At 45.7% G+C, this 17456-nt stretch overlaps 1 protein-coding gene across 2 annotated transcripts in view; it reads right to left on the bottom strand.

The window, feature by feature from the left end:
* Positions 1-1944: 1944 nt before the first annotated feature.
* Positions 1945-17456, bottom strand: part of LOC142895351 (roundabout homolog 2) — a 47816-nt gene continuing 32304 nt past the window's right edge. The window contains exons 10-26 of one of the 2 annotated variants that reach the window (XM_076036325.1): positions 16604-16685; positions 16261-16429; positions 13675-13841; positions 12663-12784; positions 12298-12514; positions 11410-11528; positions 9576-9753; positions 8181-8393; positions 7525-7567; positions 7295-7431; positions 6919-7206; positions 6208-6343; positions 4969-5291; positions 4638-4754; positions 3696-3863; positions 3242-3366; positions 1945-2654 (exon numbers count right to left, since the gene is read on the bottom strand). In XM_076036325.1, coding sequence (XP_075892440.1) covers positions 2643-2654; positions 3242-3366; positions 3696-3863; positions 4638-4754; positions 4969-5291; positions 6208-6343; positions 6919-7206; positions 7295-7431; positions 7525-7567; positions 8181-8393; positions 9576-9753; positions 11410-11528; positions 12298-12514; positions 12663-12784; positions 13675-13841; positions 16261-16429; positions 16604-16685 — 2616 coding nt within the window. In that variant the 3' untranslated portion in view covers positions 1945-2642. Of the gene's footprint in view, positions 2655-3241; positions 3367-3695; positions 3864-4637; positions 4755-4968; positions 5292-6207; positions 6344-6918; positions 7210-7294; positions 7432-7524; positions 7568-8180; positions 8394-9575; positions 9754-11409; positions 11529-12297; positions 12515-12662; positions 12785-13674; positions 13842-16260; positions 16430-16603; positions 16686-17456 lie in introns of both variants that reach the window. The other variant, XM_076036324.1, reaches the window with a different exon arrangement.

The raw sequence follows: 17456 nt of genomic DNA on the forward strand, positions 1-17456 counted from the left end.
TATTACTTCTTGGGCCTTTAAATTATGTTTAAACCGTGTGGCCACTAGATGGGGCCTTCTGTTCACAGGCCAGCAGCAGAAGCATCAGCTAAAGCATTTGTTGCTGATATTTTTTTTTCTCCTCCTTTCACTTCTTTTCACTTCTCTTAAATGCTGATTTATTCAACTTGCTGCACCATGTAGTAATTTAATAGCGTGTGATTTTATCTCACCCGGAGCTGCTGTCGCCAGTCACCCGTTATTGACGCAGAGCTTTGCTTAATTCTCGAGCATTTACTGAATTACATTGGGAGATGTTAATCATTCTATTATGATTCATGATTTATCTTGACTGCATCTTTCTATCATTTTGTTATGATTTTTCTCTCAATGTCAGGCTTGCCGGGTTTTATCATGTTCATTTTTTGTTTATTTGATCGGTCCATTAATCCCACAAAGTCTGTTAGGATTGCCATCAGGATCAGGATTCATTTGGAAATTTGGACGTTTCTATTTATCTGCCTTTGATTTCACCCTGACAGAGCACAGCCTGGTGTGTGTGTGTGTGTGTGTGTGTGTGTGTGTGTGTGTGTGCTCACACACTCACCAGGCTGGCTGTGCTTTAGCTGTTTGGCAAAAGTGGGCTGTTTGAGTGGCGCCTTCTCTGTGGTGTTTGACACTTTATCCATCACACTGCACTGGATTTCCAGTCCCTCCACTCGACAATTGTGTTTTGCTCTGTTTGCACCTTTACTTAATTGTTTGACCTTCACTGTGAGAAATGATGAATGCGCAGTTTGATGCAAGGAGGCTGTTTTCACATCCATCTACTGCGGGAGACGCCGCTCTGTGCTCGCACGCAGCGAGATTCACTTGACACATCGGCTGATGTTGCTCATCTGGACAGGGAGCCAATCGAAATATGGAACAGCTGCGATGTTTATGCAACACCGGACCAGAAAATAAGTGCGACTGTGAGGAAAAAAGTTTGACTGATGGCATCCATAAAACAGCCCAATTTTGATTCTTGGCTGGTTGCTCCAGGTGAGGGGACAATCAGGTGACTCACGAGGAGGCCTTAGCAACAGACGCCGGGGGGTCTTGCTTGTCCGTGAGGAGCCAATACAAAAAAAAAAAAAAAAAACTCCCGCAGCCACTCTGATCCACACCCTGCACGTCTCCTCAGAAGCAGATTTCATTTTCATATTCACCATCGCACCTTCTCACAGTCGCACAATCAAAAAGCATTGAATCTTACGGCGGTCATAATAGCCCATCTCGTATCAGAGAGAAGTCATTTCCCGGGGGGAATTAGATACAACACCACCGGTTCATTCGCTGCTCAAGGACATTTGGCTCAAATGGCAAAGTTTTCAGCGTCTCATCTACTTTCCTCCGTCTTTCCTCTTCGTCTTTGCTGTGGGCCACGGACAGGCATGTGAACTATGAAATGCACATCCTTTGCGAGTCTCAAATTGGAGGAATTATTCAAAGGCTTTCAACAATGCGCCCAAGTGATTTGCAGTACAATTCTAAGATTCTAAGATGTTTTTTTTTTCTTCTAAGTAACAGCTTTGAACGGCCATTTGCACCTCTTATGAGCAGCCAGTGCGGCATATTGTGTCATGCTAGATAAACACAACAGCATTGTAGCGCTATCAGATTAGGCAGCACATATGCAAGATGCATGTTTATTTGGAGGGTGGGGGTGTTGGAGTGGTGTTATGTATAATTTGTGCACCTGATTTAGCAACACTTGGTCCAGTATGATATTCTTAATATTGCCAAATCTAAAATCCACCAAACTCACCCATTCTCCTTTTGGCTGCTGCATATTCAGTAGTAATTTGAATGTGCACCAGTCAATGTAGTACAACATATTATTTTATTATTGTTACTACAGATCCTGTTTCTTTGATTCCATTGATTCTATCTGCCAAGTTCGAACACAATTCAAACAGACAATTTGTTGTTGTTTTTTGGCATTAAATGTTTTATCTTTTATTTTAAAAATCTCACTGACACACTGGTGATCTACGGGATTTCACAATGCACAGCCACACGGAGATGAGATAAAAAATAAAATAATCAATAACACACAGTAGAACACTACACACAAACACACTCAGTCACGCACAGACACACACACACACACACACACACACACACACACACACACAAACAGACAATGTTGTGCTTCATGTCCGCTCCAGCCTTTTGTCAAGTACGTACACATCATTATGACTTCAACAGGAGTTAACAGAAGATACATTCAGTAATCAGCTGTACAACGTCATCATTACACGAATATCCCATTTCTTAAAAATACAGTATTTTTTTTCATATCGCACATCTGTGTCGTAATATATCTTATCACATCTCCGGTCGATCCAGAGATGTGTTTTTGCATGTAGAAAGGGGCAGGAGCAAAAAAAAAAAAAAACAAAACAAAAAGAATCATCAAAAATATTCAAATCCTCAAAGTCAGATGGAAATAGCGAACGGCAAATGAGCTGCCTTGCTGCTTCCTCTTCTTCATTTCTTCTTCTTTTTTCTTTTTTTTTTTTTTAATAGGATACCATAGCAACAGATTGATGGTTTTGCAAAGACGGGAAATCGTGGAGGGAAGAGAGGAGGATGCCGTGTCACGGGTCTGAATCTGACTACATGAGGTTCTGAAAGGAAACACAGCCACAGCAGACAGCAATGAGAGGAGATTTACATCAGCACGGCTCATATTTACACACAACTGACGGCTTTTTCTCAAAGAATGAGAGGCAAATCGTCTTATCTTATTTTTGAACCTGCTCCGATTTAAAGCAAATGATGTCATTGTTATACAAGTTTGTTTCACTGCTTGCCTCTGTTTTTATGTGTTTAAACAAGCGTTCGACTCAATGAAGTAATTTAGGACAACAGTATGATTGCAGCAATTTAAAGAATTTGAATTGTACGGTTAAAAAAAAAAAAAAGAACGAGCTTTCGCATCCACAATAATGAGCTGCACAGCTTTGAACTGAGACGTTTCCACCTTGGAAACCTTGAAAAAAAACATTTTACACAACGTCCAAGGCGGAGTGGCTCTTCTAATGAAGCAGTTCATCATAATCAAAGCATCGCAGGATGCTAAGCAATTCCCTAATCCACTGCGTTGCATCAGGAAATGCAATATTTCTGCCAATATTTAATCTGCGGCGCCGCTGGGCCCCCGGCGGCGACCGCGTCGCCCGCTCAGCAGTTTTCACTCGCCGTCTGGACTCACCTCGTCTCTCCTGTGGCCGGCGGCGGGGCGGGGCGGGAAGACTCCTCCTCCCAGTGAGCTGTGGCCTGACGCGGGTACTTGGGGAAGCTGGTGGCCGGGCTGCCCGCTCAGGACTGCGCTCTCATCTGTCAACGGCAGGACCAAATCAGACCAAGCAGACTGACAAACGCCTTCTTCTGCTACGTGCTAGTGCTACGTATGGGATGGCAAGCGCAGCACTTGGTGCTTTCTTGGCTTAAAGGGATTGGCGTGAAGCGTTGCGTGGTATTAACAAATCGAGCATGAGTACAGTGTGCTTAAGCTGCCGCGGAGCGCTCGGCGCCCGCGCACTCCTGAGGCAGCAATTCTTCACGTGTCATTAATTATTGACAGCTACAGAAGTTGCAGCATCACGCGCGGGGGAGGGGGGTTGGGGGAGGGGTGGGGGTGACGGGGGGCGAGGCGGGTGGCTCACCCTGCGGAGACCACTTTGCGGCCCCTCTCCTCTGGGGTGAGAAGTGTTCGGCCCGCCTGTGAAGCGTGGGCGAGTCGCCTCCCCCCGTCGTTCGGCCGCGGCTCAAAACTTCGGCCAGAAGCTGCAGGGAGTCTTCCGGGGGGGGAGGCGCCGGTGCGGGAGGGAGTTCTGTGTGCGGTTGATAAAGTGCTGATTAAAAAAAAAACACACACACACACACACACACAAAGCTACAATAGCGTCCCTCTATCAGAAAAAAAAAAAAGTTGGACTGGATTCCTGCCAAGACAATAGCTGCGTTCCAATTCCAAGCACAATTGAGCACTTTGTACGGTGCACCAATCATGACGTGGGAAGTTTTGTCCTGCTGCCTTTTGCAATTAGCCGATGTGGCAGAGTCACTGTTGGTTTGTTTGTTTGCGTTCCCTGGAACCAAACTTTGTTCTTTGTTCCACTATTTTAGAAATGCTGGATTACAAAAAACAGTAAAGAGAGAGTTGAAAATTTTGAACCAAACACAAAAGCCACGATATTAATAACTACATATCAAATTTGGGCGTCAGGAGCCAAGGGAAGTTTAGCATGCTAGGCTAGTCATCATGATAACAGCATTAGACCTTATCCTGAGACTGCGGGTTAGATTCCCATTACATCAAAAACTATAAAAATGGTACCCACTGCCTTCCTGCTTGGCACTCAGTATTTGGGGTTGGACTTGGGGGTTAGATCATCTAATAGTTCCCGAGCGCCTCAGGCAATTGGTTAAATGCGCAGGAAAAATTCCACCTCCTTCCTTTAACCTTTAACCTTTCCTCTCCTCCACCACCATGGTGTCCATCGTTCAACTTGAGCCCTCAAAGTCTTGAGAGAAGGGCGATGCTATTTGGAACACATACCATTGCCTTAAACAATTAATTAACTAGAAAACGCTAGCACAGCTACCAGGGTGGTTGTGTGGATCCCGGCGAAGCTGAAAATCCTTGGGCGCTCTCTTCCTGCTCCTGGAGCTGTGCGCCTTCGCTGCAGAGTTTACCTCGGCGCCGTAAGCCAGAGCTTGTCCTGCGGAAAAAGAAGCAGCAAGCTGACGTCATCCCTCGGGGAACCGAAGAACGCCAGGCTGATTAAATAAGGCATGATTACCATGAACAAATACTCTCTGTTCTGCAAGACCACGGACTAAATTATACATGACACCGCGTGCTCGCGCGCTGCCTCTTTTTCTTAGCGAATGTGCTTGAACAGACTGGAGATGTGGAAGAGAACTGGAGCGGACCCTTGCTGAGGTTCTCCCCCTTGAAGTCCTCGGCCCACTGGAGGCTGTTGTACATCTCTGCGGCTTCCTGCGCCTTGGCGTTGTGGAAGAGGTCTGGGTTGGACTGGGAGCCCGACTGGTGACGGGCCAGGAGGTCAAAGTGCGGCAGGCGGGGGCTCTGGCTGGCCTTATGCGCGTCTCTCTGGGGGGAGGACGCCAGCTTGGCCGCGCCGGACAGCTCGTCCGCTCTGGAGGACGGACTGGAGAGCTCCTCCCTGGAGGCGTCCATTAGGTAGGTTCTGGCGGGCAGCGGGGGACACCAGTCATCGTCGTCCTCCCCGGAGCTGCACGACGGATGATGAGTAAATAAAGCATGAGCAGGCGTCTCGAGGGGACGCGGGCGGACATTTGAAAAAAAAAAAAAAACCAAAAAAATAACTTTTATGAATACAGATTTCACAGGAGCACGGCTGAGCACTCCGAGCTAAACGCTAATGGTCCAACGGTGCTAACGTCTTAAATAAGCCCTTAAACTTGCACTTTTCCATTAGAGGCGAAGGCAAAAGCATGGGTGAGCAATCATAAGGTTGTAATATATAATAGTTATAAATTGTAGGGAGTAGCGTGGAAGGCAGTCTACTTAAAAATTGCTTCAAATATTTGACAAAAATGGGGAGATCTGGAAATTAGATTTAGGTCCTGCGGCAGCACATTTTAAGACACCATTTGCATACTGGAACCTTCAGGAAATAGCACATAATGTCTACGCAACCTCGAGAATGTAAAGGGGAGCGAGGCCGCCGCTGAAGACCACCTCTCTGATTCCCCCTGTCACTTCATCACCGTCGGGGCTGTTTTAATGATGGACTTGTCAGGGAAAATGTAAAGCGCTAATCCAGAGTGTCAGCCGGTTGCTAATGTCATTACCAAAGACACGTCGCGGCCAGGGCAGCCCTCTCTTATGTCCCCAATCCAATCTGTCAGAGCTAGTTAGCGGAGACGCCCCCTCTAAACTCCCTCGGAACCCCAGAGCGCCATCTACTCACTGCCCAACGCCGCCTGTCTGAAAACTCCCCAAGACTCCAAACTTCACTCAAGTTCAGTTTGACAGCCTTGGCGGAGACACCGGGCAGGTTTTGACATCCATCAGTCTTGTCATCTAAAGAATAAGCGCGCCACCGGACCGCGCAAAGAGCACCTGTGTCATTTCAAAGCGGGGACCTTGATTGAACGTACTTTTCTCCCTGTTCGAGGTCTCACCTGTGCTTTTCATCTTCTTTGCTGACTTTTGTGTGACTTGTGTTCGCAGGGAGAGGCAGTGACAGCACATCCACCCAGGTGAGCGGAACCGACTTGGAGGAGGAGGAGCCTGTGGACCTCTGCTTCGCCAGTTTATCTGAAAGATATGGAGAAGCTGACGTCAACTGTTTCTGTGATTTTCACTGGTAACCTCAGTCTACATAATGTTCTTCTCTTTCCTTCTGCTACAGTGAAGGAGGGACCGTTTAGTTGTCATTGATGGCATGTTTTTCATCTTCAAGAGCCCCTGAAAATTTGAATTTCCGCACATGGGCAAGAAACTCGGCCTTGGCTCACCGCCCTTGTGTATTCAAATATTCAGAACAGGTCCTTAGTTGAAGATGTTTTTTGCAGATTTTGATTTTTTTTGTAGTTGTAATTTTGCTTTGATACTTTATCGACAGAAGTGGCACTCCAAGTGTGATAGTCTTTTGTTTCGACCAGGCCATAATAAACACACCTGCACACACACGCACACACACCCAGGCCACTTTATCAGGTACTCAGTACTTGCAATGTGAATCTATTGAGGAAGAAAATATTGCCATTTGTTTGCGTATTTCGTATTATTAACCACGGCAAAAATCTCAACTAACCGGCAGCCTTCAACAAATTTTATTGAAACAGGTGCAAAAGTGTCTATTAATTAGACCTACATTTGGTCCCCTTTACCTTTGCTCTTCTTGTTGTACTGAAGTTTGGCATATTCCGACCCAGACTGACCAGACTGGATGGTCCAGTGGTCCAAATCCTGCTCCAGACCCACCAGGCCACTGTTGGCCAGGATGGGGTTGCTGCTGTACGGATCCGGGCCCTGTGTGTAGGTGGCACTGGAGTAGGTGTCGTAGTAAGCCAGCAGGTCGTCCTCGGCGGCCGCCGTGTTGATGGTGCTGTAGATGGGGCTGTCGGTGGACGCCGTGCTGCGCTTTTCCACTTGGTTGGGGTAATTGAGGACGCCAACTGCTGTGGTGGTGTGATCAACCGACAGCCACTCAGCGCCGCGCAGAGAATTTGCTCGGACAATGTTTAAGCTTTGCAAAATTCGTACCGTTGTAATATCGCTCTGCGTCCAGCTTCCCCGAACAGCAGTTGACGGAGTCCTTGCTGTTGTGGGTAAGGTTTGGAGTGGGCCAGGAGTCGGCGAGCCACGGGTAGTTCCCCATGTTGGAACCCAACAGGTTGGGCCTTGAATGAGAAGCGGAAAACATCTGGTTATACTGACAGACGTGAAGCACGGCGTCGCGGGAAAGGAATTACTCATTCAATCTTTTAGTTTACCCTCCATTGATGATTCCAGATCCTTCACCGTGGGCGAAACCAACTGCGAGAAGAAAGAAAAAACATTCATTTCATCATCATCGTTTTAAATGTATGAATGGGTTTCGATGAATACATCAGTCTCATGCCCATCAACCAACAAATGATAAACTCCAGTAAATCTGAATCGTTTAAGCGACAGAATCAGCGCAAAAATAGCAAATCAACTCAATCTTTAGTCATACAGAAAAAACATTAATTATTGATGGAGAAAAATAACGTTGTTTTTTTTTTTTTTTTTTAAAGCTTTGGGCTTCGTTGGGTATTTATGACCGTGAGCAAATATCTCTCAAAGTCAGGAAACAACTGATGTGTTTATGCGTTTGTGTGCCAGTGGGCATGTTCTAAAATAAACTCCATGTGGCGGTTGCTGTTTATACATGCTTCAGTGTGTCTTCAGTGTTCTCCTTTATTACTGCCTTGAAAAGTGCCCAGTGGGGATAAATGCATTTTAATTAGACGAATGTGAAGCGCAGTCTGCGCGTTGCTTTGCGATAAATAAAGATACAATCAAAAGCGTTCATCAAACAGCGCATGAAGACAAACAAAAGAAGGATTGCAACAAGAAGTTGATCCTTATTTGCTGTGTTTTTATGATTCGCCCGTGATTTAATCACCTGCTGGAGTGTATGCGAAAGATGTGGTGTAGTGTCCCAGCTGCTTCCTCCTGCGGTGTCGGCAGTACAGCCAGCCGCTGAAACCCATCAGGGCCAACCACGCGGCCACGCCCAGCCCTGCGATGAAGGCCGGCTGTCGCACCACGCCGGTGATCTGCTCCGATATGCTGAGGTTTTTCTGAACAGTCGTTGATGTTTTGTCCGTCGGGAGAGCTGCAAAGAAAAGTTGGGAGTGGTTCACGAAGAGAAACTGACCTTTAAAACAATGTATCCTAACATTTAGTTACACTTGGAGGTTAGAAATAATTGTTTGACATTTTGGAAAACTCTTGGGGAAGAAAATGCTGCATTGAGTACAAAAACAGATCAAAGCACAGCCTTTTAAAAGCTAGCTCAAAGAGCTGATCGCTTCGCTAGGTAGCTTGTATGTTGAGCTACGTTTGACTAAAGCACAGAACTGACATGTTCTGATGTAACTGCTTAGTTTTTAGCCTTGCAAGGCTTTCCTTAAGGATAATTTTTGATTGTGCAGCCTAGCGCATCCATCTTGCTAAGATCTGCTAAAGCAGTTTTATCCAAACTGAACCGTATTCTCATTTTAAGAGAAGAGCAAAATTAACTGGCACTGAAGGCATCTCTGCGTGGGAAAAGATGTTTTATTTTACTCCTGACTGACTTTGGTAAGAGATTAGTTAAACACAGCTCTGTGGAATTTAGCCGCAGGGAGGCGACGTGTTTACCTCACAGGAAGTCTACAGCTGCAGCAAAGTGAAGGGAGGTTTGCCCAATCTTCTTCACAGACAGGAAAAGTTATATCTCAGGTTAAAGATTAGTTGTTTTTTCGTACTGGATTAACAATCAATATTTAGACTTCTGCTGTCACCTTGTGAGGGTTCCAGCCAGACATTCTGTGTTTGAATACAGAGGACTCTACAGGTATCACCCTCACCAATCATAGGCTACAAGTCTGCGCAGTCTGTGCTGTACCGACTTAGCGCCCGGCTATTGGAGGTATCCCATGGAAGAAAAAAAAGGTGCCAATATCGCAACTAGACTTGGTCATTTTTTTGGGTCTGTTTCTAATTAGATTAGATTAGATGAGATACTTTATTCATCTCCAAAGGGAAATTCACAAATATTTGTTTTATAATTGCAATTTCAAAAAGCTGTGAACCACAAACACACTTTGACACTTATTTCCCTGTCATATGTGGACACACAAAAGCACACCTCAGACGTAATTCACAGCTTGGCTGCGATACACTGAATAACAGTTAGCGTTTTCACACTTGTAGCATAAGCGTGGCCAATTCTGCCGCCGCCTTTTCACCGCCGAGGAGACCAGTGGGCAGAGCGCAGTGAGCACGGCACCTCTTAACAGTTCAGGTGACTCACTGAGGAGCAGGCTGACAGGCGGGCTCTGCGCGCCCACACCGAGGCTGGTGACAGCAGCCACGCTGACGGCGTAGCGGGTGTCGGGCAGCAAGCCAGTCAGCAGGATGGACAGGACGGCTCCGTCCACGGTCCGGTTGATGTGGTGGCCGTGCTCCCCGCCGCTGCTCAGACACCACACCTGAGAGAGAGAGAGAGAGAGAGAGAGAGAGAGAGAGAGAGAGAGAGAGAGAGAGGCATTTGGACCGCAGATCATTATGATAGCGCGGAAAGAACATTTCTGCACACCCGCGGTCGGGTTCAGAGCGGTTATTATTATTACTATAGGCGCTTTCTTGGCATTGAACCTTTATCTGGCAACACGCAGCGGAGGCTGACAGGGGAGATGCAGCAGAGATCTGAGATAAGGGGCAACAGCGGCAGCGACCGTTCCAAAGCCCTGATGTCACAAATATATGCGTTGTCGCATCACAGATGGAGCGCATTGGCTTTGTATCTGTGAGAGCGGAACAAACACTCACAGAGGACTAAAGATAAATTAGATTTATGCAACTGCAAATAATTTCTGTACTTGCACAGTTAAACAGGCCGTGAAATAGACACTGTTCACCAAATCAGCCTTTTGTGTTATTTCATCTTTTTTTTTGCCACTCATATCGCACCATCATTGTTAGTCCCTTTGTCTTTTCAGCATAATTACACAAAGGACTGGTGTTCATTTCATTCTTTTTTTGGTGGAAGGACGCTTTTGTCATTCTTCTGATTAAAAGGGAGGTTCCAACAATAACAATGTTTTTCTGCTATATTATTCTTCAACAGAGAAAACAGAAAAAACAATCTTTAAAAAAAACACATTAGCACAACATTTAACAAGAAATTTCAATTAGCACTAATATATAAGTGATAGTTGTCGTAACAAATCTGAGTCTGAGACACGGAACGTAGAATTTTTAGCCCTTTGAAACAGCAAGATGTACCTTTGCCTGCTGTCCTACTATACTGTAAATCCTACTTAGTCCGTGCGGCGTTTTTCCTCTTCCTTCTAAACACAAGATGGGTGCATCATCAGGGGAATAATGCGCGGGTGTTTGGCCTTGGCGGAGGCGCACACTCCGCCGCGCGCTGCTCCAGTTGCTAACGATATCGCCGAGTGAAATAAATCAGCGCCGAGTTGCTCTCTCGCCCTGCTTAATCTGCATGAAGTAAGATAAATTGACTTTTTATTATTGGCCTCTGATGAAAACGAGCGCCGTGATTTCGCGCTCCTGATTCGACACCAGCGTGTAAGACACGAAGCTCTCGTGCGCCGGATCGGAAAGCGTCTGCGCGCCGGCGTGCCACGCTCCCATCAGACCGTTGCTGTTCCCTTCTAACTTTCTACACGCGTGCACAGATGGCGAGAATAAATTAAAACAATAGCACTGTGTGTTTCTTTTCCAGTTTGTTTTTTTTCTCTCCTCTCCTGCCCCCCCGCCCCTCCTCCCTGGAATAGCAGTATGATGATTAATAATCAGCGTTGTGCTCAGCCTCGGCGGCGGATAATCAGAACTGACAGAGCAAACAGACGACAGGGACAGTCAGCGTTCGCGGTCCGAAGAGGAAAAAAACCAAGACTTTTTATTTTTTCTGAACGTGTCCTGGCAGAGGAGCGGAGACGGCGATTAATCACCGACTGTTCGCCGAGATCAGAGTTTTTCCAGCAGTGTCTGAACAGCAAATCTCGGAAGCGCAGCGAGTGAGAACGCAGAACAAATATTATTAATAAGAGGAAGACGCCGTTCCGCCTCTGCAGACGCTCCCAACGGGTGTCAAATGGGTGCCTGAGCCGCCGGCTCACCTTGTACTCCCGAACAATGCCGCTCTGGCTGTTGTGAGGCGGGGGTTCCCAGGACACGCTGATACTGGAGCTGTTGGTGAGCTGCACCACTGACACGGCCTGCGGAGGTGCACTCAAAACTGGAGACGGAGATAAAGGAAGGAAATTATATTTCCCATTAGAATTTGTTCACCCCCACGTCAGGACTCCTATAGCGGCCTATTTTTGCAGGTGGTTAAATGTCGAGGTAATCTCCTCACAATGTCTGGAGACGTTTTCCATGAAACAACTTTGTAATAGAACGCTGCCCATCTGGGAATTTATTGCGCCGTCCTTGAAGGAAATGCTGAGTTTTAAACTCGCCGCTCCTTCTGGGCGCGTTCCCGCAGGTTGAGCTGACCTGCTGTGTGTCACCGGGTGCACATTTCTCTCCTCAATGTGCAGGAATAAAAAAAAAAAAATGTAATTTAAAACCCAGCGTGAATTCCCTTTCATTGCTACTTGTAAATTGCACATTTTCAAAAGTGCCATAAAGGTCTTTTATTTCACTGAGGACACTATTAATATGTAATATTTTGACATTTTTGACTCTCTGAGAGTTTGATGTCTACATTTCGGCAGCAGTGCCACAGCAACTGAAAAATTTGTTCAGATTAGTATTCAATGTGGCAAAAGACGAGTCTGACTCAGTGACTTAAAGTAAAAAAACACCACTATATTCAATATTTTAAAAGCTCTGAATGTTAATAAACATGATTAAAGATAGTGGAAAAGGTCCTTTAGAACAGCCAGGAGACAGTTTTTGTTTTTGTTTTTTTTTATAAGTAAAGCTGATCTAAGCGGCAGTCACATGGGAGCGGTCCATCATTAATCAACACTCAGAATCTGGAACGTTGACTCATCGCTCACCCTCCTCAGGCGTCAGCAGGAGAACCATCAGGCTGTCTCGACCCTGCAACTCGTTGAAGTAAGGACGGATCTTGACCTCGTACTCGGTGCTGGCGTGCAGATCCACCAGCGTGGCGCCGTGGTCGGACGTTGCTTCAACGTCCAGGACGGACCAGGGGCTGCCGATGGTGTGGTAGAATATTCGATAGCCTTGAACGTAGCGAGACTGGTGGGCGACCTTTGAGAAAGGAAACGAAAAAGAAGCAGTGAACAAAGGGGAAGAAATGTGATGATAATGGCCACCATGGAGCTCTAGCTTCTAGTGCGAGTGTGTGACGTCCTCCGCTCCCTGGAGGTCTGGCTCAGCAGCCAAGCGTTCAACTCACAGTCCAAGAAATCCTGGCGCTGCTGGGAGACAGAACCACAGGCTTCTGAAGATAGATGGACACCTCTCCCAGCTCCCTCTGCACCTGCCGGTGGTCCACACCCTGCTCTGTGGGACTCCCATCTGGGGGAGAAAAAGAATAAAAACTTTATCCACATGCAGGAAATAGAAAGAGAAAAACCAGTAATAGAGTTTTCAATATAAAAAAAACAAAACATTATTCTTAGCAGTGACACCAAATTGGCCATTCTTAAACAACAGTGATGGCAGTATTTTTTTTTTTTTTTTTTTTAATATATTGAACAAGAAATTACTGAGTCATTGGCTGTTTCAGGTTGCATGTGTCATATTTTAAAAAGCACAATCTGTTTTACAGGCATTTATTTACATAGATAGGTCACCAGTGTTGGCGAGTAATCTATTACTATGTAATCCACTACTGTAATTAAACTACTCTTTGAGTAACGGAGTAATGTAACGGGATTACTGTGGCAATTACTGGTAAGTCAAGTAATGATTCCGGTACTTATCTTGCAAGCTAAAAATGTCTCATCATCCACAAAATGCCTGACATTCGGAAAAACAACCGAAAACGATGACGTCGCAGATTGATGATGCAGCCATGCATGAAACGTCATTGATATGCGACGACGCACCAAAACAAGCATGGCGGTGGCAAAAGAAAAAAAACCGATTGCTTTTGATAGCTGGAAATACAAACATTGTTTTGAGTTCATCTCGTCTAAATGAAAGAATATCGTGGTTCGTTCTGCGTTATGTGCAGGAAACAAGACGTTCTCAACTTTTTTAACTAAAGTAATTAGTAATTAGTAATTGATTACTTATGAAACAAAGTAGCTAAAGAAGTAATTAGATTACTTTTTAAAGGAGTAATCAGTAGTTGGATTACTTTCATTGTTGTTAAAAGCTTTGAAGGTTTTTCTCCACACTTTTCATACAGCAAAATATCTCAATAACCAAATAGTTTTTCTTGAAGTCTTTGCGTCACTCACCCTGCGTCCTGACGGGCTCGGAGATGGGGCTGGGGTCACTCAGGCCGTAAGAGTTGACCGCTCGGACAATAAAGAGATAGACAGTGTTGGGGAAGAGTCCGACGACCGTGTGCCTCTCGTGCCTCACGTGGTCCGCCACCGTTTGCCAAGTGCTGCCCACTGATTGGCTGATGGAGGGGGGGGGGAAGAATAATATATTCCAAAATGCGTCTCTGAAAATATGACAAAACTGGCGTCGGCACAACGATTGTGTGAGAAGAAGTACGAGTGTCTTTGTGGAAGGAGTGCCAACAGTCGCACATAGCGAAATAGTCACACATAGTATTTACAGGAAATGCATGGCTCTTTATTGGAGTGGAAAATGCTTGGTGCACTTTCACAGATCGCAGATGCAGCAGTGATCTGTGATAATCCACTAATAAAACACACTAGATCCCAGAGCGAGTTGAAGTTAGATTAGCACAGAATGACGTCCTGTTAATGTATGTGCGAAGATGGAAGCAGGAAGACGTGACATTGGTGCAGCGACTCTTGTTGTCACGCTACAGTTACATTATGATACATTCATTTGTCATGTTCGAACAGATTTGCGTACTCAAGCATGTTAATTAACACATTTTTTAAAAAAAAGTCTTATTCAGTATATTAACATCAGTACTGCTGTCAGGCCCACACACGTTATCCTCATTTGCGAGGGCCGTAGAAAAAGGGAAACAGTTCATGTCTACAGATCAGTTACTTTATGGCATTTTTAAGCTCACAAATGAATGGAACATTTTTTTTTTTTAATTGCAATTTCTTTTCTTTGTTGAATTCAAGTGCCCCTTTATGGTTCTGGGTTTGCTCGACGATGCTCACCGGGTCTCCATGCTGCACATGTAACGGAAATCTAATCTCAATTAATTGAATCTGAATGAATGAAGCGACGAATGAATACATCATCTTGCTCGGCGCTTCCGCGAGACCTTTTAAAAATCACTTTCGGCTGTCAGCTCGCAGACGGAACAATATGCAATTGAAGCCCTTCGATTTATTGCCGCCGCCTATAAAGACTTCAGAGCGAGTCCTCTGAGGATTGCGCCGCTCTGCGCGGGGATTCGAACACGATTTAACATCTCCTTCAACACGAAAACAGCCGGTTAATCACAAAAACAACAGGTACACCGCCAGCCTTTTTTCCCCCCGCTCCTGTCTAACATTTCCGTCTCACAAAATCTCTCTTGACATTTATTCAGCTTTTTCCCTGGCAGCAGCGTGTAAAAAAAAAACAAAACGATTTTTGGAGCAAAAACAATGAAATTCACGAGGACTTCCATACTTTCATTGTGGCTACGCGCCGCTCACGGTCAGCAGAAAAAGTCTCCCTCCTTGTTCCTACTTCCTGCCGAGGCCGGGAGAGATCCAACTAGCGGCAAAGCGTGCCAGCGGATCTCTGCGTGTGAGCCTCGGCTTTTTAAAAACCCAAACGACCAAACTAATATGTGTGCCTGTGCCTGCGCTGTCTCTCTCCGTCTCCCTCTCGCCACTGTAACGACCGCTCTCTGCGACTGGACTGTCCCTGCCCATCACCACCTCCCCTACACACTCCCACCCCGCCCCCCAGGGTCAGGACAGAGCTACTGAAGCTGACCGCTGCACTAATTGTCTCCTCTTTCACTCACTGTCCGTCTCGCTAAAACCTCCAGTCAGTGTTTTGGAGTCGCTGGATGTCTCCGCTAAGCGAGTGACGCAGTGGGTGCCGCGCGCTCTCACTCCAGGAACGCAGTTTAGCCCCGGACCGTCTGATGTGATGAGTCATTTAGCAAAACTCCTAATGGTTCCGAAAGCCGGGGCGACTTTATTACGGAGAAAGTGTCTCAACAGTGGCGCAGTAAAAGAGGAAGTACAGACGAGTGGAGTCATTAAAAGGGTGAAAAAGGCATTAAAGGAAGATTTTTGCCTCCGCTCTAAATGAGGCACAATTGAAATGCATTATTAATATTTTTTTTCTTTTATCTCTGTTGTTTCCTGAATAGCAATTACTCTGCCGCTCAGTCTGATGGTGTAAAGCAGAATATGTTAACGGCTGTTAAAGGGACAGTCCGGTAATTTTGCGTGCAAAAAGTCGTGGTAGTGGTACACAGCTTGTTTACAGCTTTTATTTTGGAGGGGGCAAATAAAAGATTATTGCAGCTTTGTTATTTTTTACGCACATTTTCATGCCCGGATTCTATGTTTTTTACTATTATTGCGGCAGCACCTTATGGTGCATCACTGTCCAATAAAAGTTAATATTGTAATAGAATAATGCACACATACTGTTTATGCTTGCACGTAATTCTTAAATAATTCACAGTAATCTCTGTGTTTGTTGCATTGTGACAGCCAACCAAAAAAAATTCCCTTTTCTCTCCATGTTATTGCCAGCTGAGGGAGGTTTAAAGGTCCCTCGGGTAGCTGGATATAAAAACAAAATGGGACAAAAAAAATTCAAACACCAATGAAGGTTCAGACTGTCTCATTTTCCTCCTGTGCATTTAACCTGATTTAAACTTTCACTCATTTGCTGAACTCTTAACGATGGCGTGGACACGCGTCAACGTGTACCTGAAGGCCTCGATGATGTAGGAGGTGACGGCGGCTCCGCCCTCGTGGGGGTTGGACTGCCAGGTGAGGGTGACGGTGTTCTTGGTCACCTCCGTCACGACAGGCTTCTGCGGAGGCCCCGGCAGCTGAATGAACTCGGAGACTCTGGACACCGAAGGCAATCCGCTCTCTGTTACACACACAAGAGAACCGTTCACACGCTCTCCTGCGCAACAACAATGGGACGTGCTGTGGTTTTGGCTTTGGGTTTTGTTTTTTTTTGTTACACTCTCTTGAGTTAAGGGAGAGGGTGTGAAGAGTGCAAAGTGCAACGGGAAGAGTGTGAGGCAGCGCTGAGAGGCACCTCTGACGGTCAGCACGCCGCTCCAGCTCGACTCCCCGGTGGCGCTGGTGACCACGCACGTGTACGTCCCCGAGTCCGCTTCCTGTCAAACAACAGTCGACAATCAGGACCGGCCAATGGAATTCATCCAATTATTTTAAAGAGCTAAAACATCGACATCAGCCCCAGCTAGGTGAGACTACGTCAGGTTATTGCCCCCCCCAATGCAAAGATGAGTCAGTTTTAGCAGGAGGCTGAAACTGAGCATCTTTGCAGGAGGCTGTAAACACAGGGTTAAAGATGCTGCTGAATGGATCACTGGAGGTCCTAGCAGAGTTGCTACAGATTTGAAACATTTGAAAAATAGGACCTTTAAAAGTGAAACATTTCAGTCCTGCATACAAGCTTAAAATGTCTAACTTTCAGCCTAGTCAGTCCATAACTCCATTATTTCCATCAGCACTTCATTTATTTTGCTCACTAGCGGTTCTGGAAAATGCTGGATCTGCATCAAGGGATTACGACCTTTAATTGGCGCTCTTTTCAAAACTAATTATCAGTTTAACAGTTCTACAATGCATCAAATTGACTAATTTGACATCAGTTACTATATTTACACAAAAATAAAATAGCAAATATTCAGTCAAATCTATTTGGCCATTAATTTTTTTCCTTTTTATATCCTGCTATTGTTTTTCTAATCAGCTATATTTAGTTGCCTGGCACTTGTTCTCCTAGTTGGTCTTTCATTTGGCTGCTGTTTCCTCTTTTTCTATCACTGAAAACCTGGAGGACAGGAATAGGGGCGATGGACGTGAAACAACAACAACGTGGCGGCCAAGCGCGACAAAAATAACGGGACAAAGGGCTGCGT

The sequence above is a fragment of the Nelusetta ayraudi genome, unplaced genomic scaffold, assembly GCF_046127955.1.
Source record: "Nelusetta ayraudi isolate G7.1 ecotype Tasmania unplaced genomic scaffold, CSIRO-AGI_Nayr_v1 ptg000048l, whole genome shotgun sequence".
Classification (NCBI taxonomy): domain Eukaryota; kingdom Metazoa; phylum Chordata; class Actinopteri; order Tetraodontiformes; family Monacanthidae; genus Nelusetta; species Nelusetta ayraudi.